This window comes from Coffea arabica, chromosome 3e (assembly GCF_036785885.1).
Source record: "Coffea arabica cultivar ET-39 chromosome 3e, Coffea Arabica ET-39 HiFi, whole genome shotgun sequence".
NCBI lineage: Eukaryota > Viridiplantae > Streptophyta > Magnoliopsida > Gentianales > Rubiaceae > Coffea > Coffea arabica.
In genome coordinates this window covers 44,574,580-44,584,953 of record NC_092315.1, presented here as the reverse complement: position 1 = coordinate 44,584,953, position 10,374 = coordinate 44,574,580, and the positions used below count along the sequence as shown (strand labels likewise).

Genomic DNA, 10,374 nt, shown 5'->3' with positions numbered 1-10,374 from the left:
TTTTAATTATTTAATATATTATTATTATTATAAAATTACCCTTATAACCAAAAGAGTTGTTGAATTTACGAAATGTTTCAAGTCATATAAAATTTTTTAAAGGGTAATAATGTCTTTCGCACAAAAATTGTCAAGAAAATGAAAATTTCTAACTCGAGCTAGATAAGGCTCGTATTGACTCGAGCTCATGGGAGTCGAGCTCGAGTTCTGCGAGCAAGCATCGAGCTCAAGCTCGAGCACTCTTCTTGCATGTCGAATCGAGCTCGAGTATGGCGACTCGATTACATTCCTATGTCAAGTCCTTCTAAAAATTGTTTAAGAACTTGATTTGTCCATTACGTGATAGATTAATACCACAAAGACTTTGCATTGAGTAGAGTATAAGAATGAGTTTCTGTTTTTGTTGTATAAAAATTAGATCAGTTGTCTTCTTGGTGAATTATTATTTGAGAGGGACAGAGGATACAAAGCCGAAATTTCCTTCTTTTACTAAAGAATATATATATATATATATATATATTCCTATACAAATAATATTTGTTTCTGGAGAAGGAACAAATATTCCCCAAATAAATATATAATTAACAGTTGTAAAACACTACAGGATATTTTAATTCGTGCAAATAGATGAGTTAAAAACCTCTATGTTATATTTGTGTTTGCAGCTTTTTGGGTAGGGAAAAAAATTGTTTCTTAAGCAGAGAAAAATTAATGATGCCATATTAGTAAAAGTTAATTCAATATAGTTTGTCTTTATTTTATATTGTCTACAATCAGAATATTTATTTTACTTTTAGCTTTTGACTTTTTCATTTGTTGACTTGAAGTTCTTTCTGCTGTGAAGTTATTTGTTGAAATAGATATGAAAATCAAATATTTACAATATTTGAAAGTTTTTATTGAAAAATATTATTTCAATGTGATGTATATGAACTAAAAAATAAAAAAATAATAGCAAAAAAAGACCCATTATGTTTTTTTAAAAAATGCAATAAGTAACTTCTAAATTTTCGTTTTAATTCTCCGTAAACAGGAGGGTTTGCACAATTTCCCTTTTGGAAAGCTTTTGCTGATTGTTGTAGTAAGAAATGAAATAAAAGAAGGAAATTATTTTTCCTCCAAAAACACCTTTTATTTGGATGTTTTCTCTTTTTTTTTTTCAAATAGATTATATTCGTTTTGTAATTTTCCCACCTAGTCTAACCAAAGGATTTATCACAAGCTTTGAAATTGTAAAATGCTACATTCATTTCACAAGAAGCGTAATTACAAAATACAAAGCATCAATCCAGTTTGACATAAAAGAATTAAATACTATATAAATTTGAAAATTAAGACACATTTCTCTTGGTCAATAACTTAATTCCATATTAGTTAACGTCTATGGCGGACGGAGTCGTTATCATGCTTCATCAGCCTAAGAGAAAGTTCACGTAGGTTTCCTGAGACACAATTATATCCCATTCGTAAATGTCAATTGTTCTAAAAGCTTTTAGGAAAGAAAACAAACCTACTTCCTTTCGTTCTTTTCTGCGTCTTTATGATATGATAACACCACTTCACCTATAATTTCTATTGTAGACAACGCCTTAATGACACAAAGGAAAAAAATACTTATCATGCTGCACTAAACTAGGATTAGCACAAGTAGCACGACAATTACTGATTTCTGAAACATGACAATCTCTTGTGACTATTGATCGACTGTGGATTAACGCGTTTTATGTTAGACAAAAGAACTTTTGGACAGAGGATTATTTGGAGAAAAAAAATATTTTTTTTTTGGAGAAACATCATAACACTGTACCACTTTTGTAATGTGATGTGTCTGAAATAAACGAGTGGTCGGAAAGTTGAAAAAGCAGATTGAAAAGCGTTGCTTTGTTTGGATTGTGATTTTCTGCAAAAAAAATCTTTTATGTTTTTCATAAATATGTTTCTCAATTACATTTTTATCTCACATATATAAAATCGCTACGGTAATATAGTTTTACAAAAACTTCCAAAAATAGCATCCAAAGGGAATTTGTGTTATCGTTGCACTTAAAACAAAAATTGAATTTTAATGACTCTGAATTATAGTATATGCATAATAGAAGATTCCTAGGCAAACAACTTCTTCCAATCTAACCTTAGATCTCGGAAATTAAGTGGCGTATTTGACTAACATTTTCGTAGCTGGTTGGGGTCCAAACTCTGAAACCCTTCAAAAATTTCAACTTTCATTGTGTGTAATTTAAGGAACTAATTATACATCTTCACTTCATCATTGTCTATACATGGAATAGATTAAATATATATTTAGCTGAGATTGTAATCTGCTCATGGAAATTGTTTTTTTTTTTTTTTTTTGGTCAAAGTAGAATGAAAGGGGAATTATTTCCTTGTACAAGGTTTGTATCTAGTGCCTCTACCATTATTAATTAAAAGGGGAGTGGGATTAGGGGCTCTAATAGTATTGGATGGATAAAATTTTTGCATATTGTTATTTTAATATGTACATGTATTGTATTAGTATCTACATTTATAGTTTCACCGTTTACATTGTATCGTACAATTGAGACAGGTGATTCTAGAAGTCCGGGTTCTTTCAGCTATGTTTTAACCAGAGGAATGTTTCGGCGTGTGCAGGAGGGAATTTTGGAATTGAAGTTTTTGGATTCCCTTGTACCTCATATCAACTGTCTTTTTGTTAAATTGTCGATTTGCCACAAAACATTTTAGGACAGAAAAAGACTGGAAAAATTGAAAGAAGACTGAGAGGCTAAAAGGCTTGTTTGATGGAGAGACTTGTAGTGCAGAGAAGAGAGAGCAATTCGCTGAACTAATGCGTTAATTCTTTTTTTTTTTTTTGGGGGCATACCAAGATTGTTTTGAGTGCGTACAGCTATTGTCGCGCTCACTCTTGAACTTAGAAATAAGACTAAAATATAGAACAATTTTGATATTTTTTTAACAAAGAACAATAAAAATAGAGAGAGAGAGAGAGAGAGAGAGGCCAATGTTTTGAAACTGAATTGCATCCGATCAAACTGCAAATCGGTCATGCTTTCGATCTGATTCAATTGTTAAGCTAAAATTCAATTGAATTGATAAATAACTGGTTGAACTAGTAAAAATCAAAAGGTTCAATTGAATTTCACTATTTTTTTTATTTTCTAAAACAAATATTTTAATTTTATTCAAATTTTTTTAGTACTAAAATAAATAAAAAATTTATTAAACCTTTGAACTGAAGTTGAACCGATTGAACTGATTGAACCACAAATCAGAAGCTCTTCCAATTCACTTTTTGGTTCGAGTTCAAAAACATTGATAGAAGCATGTATGGTTAAAATTTTTGAACAGTTGTACGATTGTTCTATTTTCTGACATAATCTCTCATGTCATCATATAACTTTGTTATAGGCAAAAATTTTGGTTGTGTTTGGATTGCATTTTTTAGGATTTTTTGTAGAAAGATTACTGTAGCGATTTGATGTATGTGAGAAAAAAAGGTAATAGGGAAATGTGATCACGGAAAACGACACAATTTTCTGACGGAAAATGGCTGTCCAAACAAGGCCTATTTGCTCATACTCATTCAATGTATAAATACAACTTGACATGTAAGTGTATTCAATATATCGAAAGAAGTACAATAATTATATACAACCATACCAGATCATAAAAGAACAATAAAAGAAAGGGACCAAAATGGGAATTTGGTAAGAGGTGATGGATGATTGATGGGTCCACTGTTAGTATAGGAAAGTGTTTTACCAAAATTAGGAATCGTTACCTGACGTTGGATTCCAGGTCTTTCCAAAATAAGAGAACTACTTTCGAGAGTTCAGTTGTGAAAGAGAAAAGTTAAGGTGTGGGGTTCAAGCACTTCACTACACTGGTAAATTTTGGTCACAAGTTTAATGTTCATTTTGTTAGTGTACAAATTTTTTTACTACCGAGTTTAGATCACATCACATAATATGATTTTCAATTTGAAATTCAAATCATATACATATGACATACATTCATAACTATTAGTATAAAATCATTTAACTTTTAAGGCAAAAGATGAATTAGCTCTTTTTAGATAAGAAAAAGACGAGTTAGCTTAATTAAATAAGTAATATGCAATTAATTCACATAAAAATTGAATATTAAGCGTACAAAACACATCAAAAACCAAATAAATTCCAAACATATGGGGGAAAAGCTATTGAATGGCATTCTCAACTCACACGATTGCATTTCTTAAGAATAAAAGAAGCAAATGAAGAAAAGAAGTAAAATTAACACACAAAAAAAATCCTATCTCCCATGTACGGCTCACTTGAACTTGAAAGGGAAAAGTTAATTAGCGCTTCATTAAACCAAAAAAAAAAACTAAAGGCTAATTAAGCTAATAATTGAGTTTTCTACTATAGTATAGACATAATTTGAAACTTCTAAAATAAATTTATGGGGTCAATTTGAAAAATTTAGAAAACCAGGTGATACAATAAAATCAAGAGAAAGTGGAGGGACTAAGTTGAAATCTCTGAAAATCTATTTCTTCTTCATTTGACAGAACCTGCTTTGCTCGACAATGAAGAATGGTTGATCATTGTTGCTAAAGGGGGTCATGATGATAGGACTGTTCAAGAAAGTGATGAACCTGAAGTTGGAGGGATGATGAGGAAGCCTTGTGTGTTCATAATAGGGATGATGATAATTTTCAGCAGCAGGAAAAAGTTTCTTTATGATCCAAGAATCACAAGAGGAAAAACTGTAATCAAAGCAAATACCAAGAAAGATAGATAGCACAAGGACCTAATGAACTCAGCATTCACATTTACATTTGCTTCTGAGATCAAAAGATCAGAAAGCTTGAAGAGATGATTCAATGGTAGCTTTATAGCTACATTATTTACAAGAATTGCTAATTAAAAATAGCAACTTCTGATATAAATGCAACTCATAGGATCACAAAGAAGATGATACAGAAAAGATGGCTCGCTTGCTGGGAATATTAGCAGATAAATGAACTCTTCTTGGAAACTGCAGAAACTGATTGAGCTTCCATGATCTGATACCTAAACCTGATGAAAGTAGTGTATCAATGGCACAAGGCTGATGAAGAGTTTATAGTTGCAAATAACTTGTGCAATTATCTGAAGCCAACGTATATACAAATTAGACTCGTCCAAGATTTTCTACATTCAGGAAAATGAAGCACTCAATCTCAAGTTGCATAACCAACTAATTCAAGGGAGAATTCGATGCAAAGTATGCGCCAGAGTTTGATTTGTCAAGGCCCTGAAGATTTCTAAGAAAGGAAAATGCATGTATGAAAATTATGTAAAAATGAAAAAAGACAAAGCATGTTATAAAACTTGATTTCCAAGCTGTTTCATTTCAAAGATATTGGTCTTTGGCTAAATCTTAACTCTTGGATAAAAATGGTAATGATACCACCATTTCATTTTCAAATCTTACACATCATCACATGAATAATCAAAATTCTCAGAATTTCGGTCATAACAATCAAAGTTAGAAGCTGCACCTCTCAAGCTAGATCAACTCAAACAGACAATTAACAAGGAGTAAGAGAATCGCCTACTCTAGAACATATCTATATGGAGGTTGTATTGCCGTCACCTTCATAACATCCGGTCTAGGCACCAAGATACACCCTTAAAAACAGAAATAAAACCCTTAAAATTGAAACACTAATTTTAAAGGGGATAAAGCATGCGAAGGTTAAGCTGGATTTAGTTGCATTTTTCCCCCTAAAATCTGAATAAATTTACTGGCACAAATATACACCTTGCACCAGCCACTAGACTGAACTCGTCACCCCAGACAAAGAAACTTTGTCATTCTTTGAAACCCAGAGTCACGCACCCATGGTACTTTTCCTACTCTATTGCAAGAACCTGATCAGACTATTAGTGTAGCTATACATAAGCAATGACACAAGTCCATCTTTGACAATAGTACCAATTATAGTTTTTTGTAATTACTTTGTCAATTTACCAAGCAAAAGAAAGAAACTAAGATATCATTGCACAGACAAAAGGTGAAATGCCGAAAAGTGTCAACAAACCTGCCTCCTCCTTCGACATTGTGCAATGTACCATGAGCAGGCCATCACGTAACAAGGAAGGAGAAAACCAGCAAGCTGAAGCAGTAAAATTTGGTACTGAAATTTAAAAAGCAAATGAGTCCATAGATCTAAACAATTAATTAGAGAAGAAAACCGGTTGCACTACACAAAGTATACACAGCAGATGTTCTATTACATGTGTTAAGGAATTATTTGTATGACAGATCTCCGCTGATAGGTCTACATATCATTGACATGTACCAGAAGTGTAACTAGTTCTTTCCTACAATTTAATTTCTCTAGGGAAGCAAAAACATATGTATCCAAACACAGGTAAACACTGAAGCAAGTTTTTGATACCACAAACCCATTAAGAGAGAGGTGATAGGAACATTACAACCAAATTTGGCATCTCTTTACCAACTATATTTCTTTCCCAAACTTGTTTTTCCGTTTAACAGGCCAATGCACTCCAACAAACACAACCATATACAACTTGCACATACTCGATAGAAGGTAGAAGACTCTTGGACCATCCCAAAATCCCTTGTCACCAGCAATGTATGTCTTATCAGCAAGAGAAGCATAACCTGCAAGTTGGAAAACCCACTAGTCCAATGACAGATGCAGAGCAGATACTGAAATTCGAAATGTTAGATTTCATTCAGCTTACCACAATAACCACTGAGTGGAAACAGGCGAGGGTGCTACTATTTGTATTAGCGTAATACTCATAGTCAGACTGAAGGAATTGCTGTTCAGCTGCCGCAAAAGCCAGAAAATGAGGATCCTGAAGATTAAAGTTTGAACCCCATGCTTCCCTGAAGAAATGATAAGCAATAGATGTGATCATATTAAATCCATAATCCACCACAAGATAAGACTAAACAGATTCTATCTCCACAAAAGAAGTAGGAAGCAGAACCTCTATGAGAGTTATCTGACTATATCCACAAAGAAAGCAGGAAGCAGACTTTCGAGGCATAATCTACAACCACATTAATCTCACAGCGTTTAGAGAACCTGATAAAATAGGATTAGTGACCTAGTGACAGTTAGCTCTATGTGAGGCTCCTAAATTGCTGCTTCAACTTTGAGCCTTCGGGCACATTAGGAGATTTCATTTAACCACAAAACCAAAAGTAAAAAATTCAATCAACTGCCTAAATCCTGTAGTTTGACACAGTATTCTGCAAAAACACATCCTAAAGACGGAATTTCCAAATTCTGTGCTATAAATAAACACTGTTGTATCAAATTGACCATAACTGATGCTCTGTACACAAAAGAAGCATGTGCCAAGGTAGAATTAATCATCAACAAGTTCAAAACTTGCTTGATTCTTACCTTCCATGGCTTCCATCAAATAATAAATATCAACTCAGTATAATACCAGACTGATGAGGGATTTTTTTTTTTTTTTTTTTACCTTCCCACCCCTCCCCACACCCTTCCCACCACCAACTGTTAGGCATAGGATTCGAACCCTGATTTGACAGCGGGGAAGACCCTAAGAATCTAGATTAATGCTACTCGATTAAAAAACATTTTTATCTTCTTCCACATCACAGATTAATGCTGAAAAACAAGTTTTGCATAAATGAAAATTGAAACTATTGCATTCTATGCAATTGAGCAGAGTATTGCAGCTCTAGCACCCAGATGTAACAAGCAGTGATCAAATTAGATATAACTCCTATATTGCTGTGCTTCAGTACCTCTATGGACTTCTCATATCTACAGATAAAAGACTATATGAACAATCTGAGCAAAGAAAATAAGATGGTCTCAAGAGCAATGCTAAGAGCAGCTGCTACTCATCTTTACAATCCACGGTCGCTTTTTTTCCTCCACTCCAAGCCATAACACAAGCTTTCTGATGCAAATTAAACCCTTTGGAACATCAAGAGGGCAAAGTGTATTTTCTCCATCATGCCATATTAGGAAAACTATTAAATAAATTACAGATCCAGAACCACTATAGAATTTATAACATTTCTCAAGGCCAAGGGTATAATTGAGACCTTTATTTCTAGCATGGTTTTGTAGAATAGCTATCCTAGAAGGATGTTTCAAAGCTGAAAAATTAAGATTTAAATCATATGTATCACAGTCACTCATTCAGTTTACATTTAGGAATTCCACCAATCAGTAGGCAAGATAGACTAGAAGTTACCTGATATCAATTGCCACAACATCAGCATGTTTTGGTGGACTGATATAATCTGGCGAAAACATCTGCACAAAGAGAATCAAGTAAGCACTTTAAATGAAGCATAAAAATATTTATGCATTCCAAACCAAGAGAAGGAAAGGAGCTGACCTGATTACAGATTTCACATCTGATATCACCTTTCTTGTTGCACCATCTCTGAATGCACTTCCTGTGAGCAAACTATGCTCCAGAAAAATATTGAGGCAATCTATTTCAGTTTATCTTTTACAGGGTCTTCAGAAAGTAATCATCTAAGGAAGAAAATGAAAAGAAAGTCCGTTTGAAATGACACAAACTTTCATTAGTAAGACTACATTTTTTAATAAAGGTCCCTAATGCTTAAATAGCAAAAACCAGGACAAAAAGCACAAAAAATCTGCCACTTCAACAATGTACAGTCAACTTTCAACACCCATCCAGCAATTTGAATTGAATACATTTTTTATTTTATTTTATTTTGGTAATCAAATCCAATGCCAATATCAGTTATCCAGAATGAGCTTTATGTAATATTTTCAATGATTTCATGAAACAGGTTTCAGACACAACCATAAGCCCCTTTAGAATGAAAATTCTCTATCTCTAACCATAAACCAAGGAAAAGAGAAAAAGTAGGAGATATTGAAATCCAATGTGTTATCCGGACACAAAAATAAGCAACAGATGCAAAAGATCATAATTACTAAGCACATGTTAGCCCAAAGTCTATCAACATACAAAGAAATAATTCACGGATATCACATAGATACCTTTACAAGAGTACATAGTATAAATGCACTTTGTATGTGAATGGTTCAATCCAGCATCAATAAACGCACGAAATAAATAAATGAAAATAGATTTGCAGCAAAACCACTTAGTCATTGAGGAGTTCCAAGATATAACAGAACCAAAGATACCACATTCCAACCACTACCTACTCCTCCCTCCACCACTTAATCCTTCAAAAAAGGGGAAGAAAAAACACCATAAAAATATAATCTTGACCTAAAACTACTTCCAAATTTAAAGTGAAATAATAATCCTTGACACAATGGTAGATCACAAGGAAAATGTGGACAAGGAGATAAATTTTTGACACAAAAAATGTAATCTGTAACAAATGCTACAAGCATAGAACAAATTAAAGAGAGAAAAGTCCAGAAAAATGTAAATCACCTTGAGGGTGCCATTACAAGCACAAGGAGATTCCATGTCTTGTTCTTCATCTTCTTCTTGACAAATTCTGCACTCCCTCAAGAAACCATCTTTTTCATTTCCAAATTCACCATTACTTTTTTCACTTTCTTGGGTCTTTAAACCCTCCATTACTCCATTAATATCTTGTACTCTTTCACTATTAGAAACCTCAGTTACAGGGGAATCAAAGCAAGCTGCTGCAGCAGATGATGCTGATGATGAAGCTATTAATCTATCAACACAAATCATGAATTCTTCCACCATTTCTATCGCTCTTTTTTCTTCTCTTTCCTCTGCCCTTCCTCTAGTAATTAAAGAGGTTGACCTGAGGATACAATGCAAAATCCAAACAAGGCCAGAGTATAGGATAGCATATTAGTTGGAGTAGTTCCCTTTGCATTCTCTTTTTCGTTTTTCCTTTTGGGCTTTTAGCGGGGATTAAGGGAGTAAAAGGCAGCTGTAGTCAAGTAGTGGACCAAGTGGGGCGGAAATTACGAAATGGTGAACTGGGGTGAGGTGAAAAGACCAAATTGACATTGGTTGGTGGATGAATTACTTGGAGAATCCAAGAATTATCTTCTGTCACTATGGTATAAGGACAGCTGATCAGGGCAGGGAGGGAAAAAACGGTGCTCCTATTCTATAATCAAGATATGTCACCTTGCAACATGCAACGTGGTAAGGGAAGAGGCAAGACCACAAAAAAATTGAGTAAAATTGAGTTCATCCAACCATTAGGGATTTGTTTGATCAAAGATCGAGTTTGAGATTGTGCTGATTGAGTTGAAAACTAGTTTTAGCATATCAAATAGTTTGATTGGTTCGAACTCGAATCTTTATACATGAGTGAGACGAAATTGTATTTCATTTATTATCTATATCTATATCTATACTATACTTGAAATGTTTA

General features: G+C 33.5%; 1 protein-coding gene across 1 annotated transcript; it reads right to left on the bottom strand.

Moving 5' to 3' along the window:
* Positions 1-4,751: 4,751 nt before the first annotated feature.
* On the bottom strand, positions 4,752-9,965 carry LOC113737143 (uncharacterized). The gene is made up of 7 exons (XM_027264400.2): positions 9,444-9,965; positions 8,394-8,465; positions 8,247-8,308; positions 6,744-6,891; positions 6,577-6,660; positions 6,071-6,166; positions 4,752-5,063 (listed from the first exon to the last, which is right to left on the bottom strand). Exons 1-7 carry the CDS (start codon positions 9,726-9,728, stop codon positions 5,058-5,060), a joined length of 753 nt encoding a protein of 250 aa, XP_027120201.1. The 5' UTR covers positions 9,729-9,965; the 3' UTR covers positions 4,752-5,057.
* Positions 9,966-10,374: the final 409 nt, after the last annotated feature.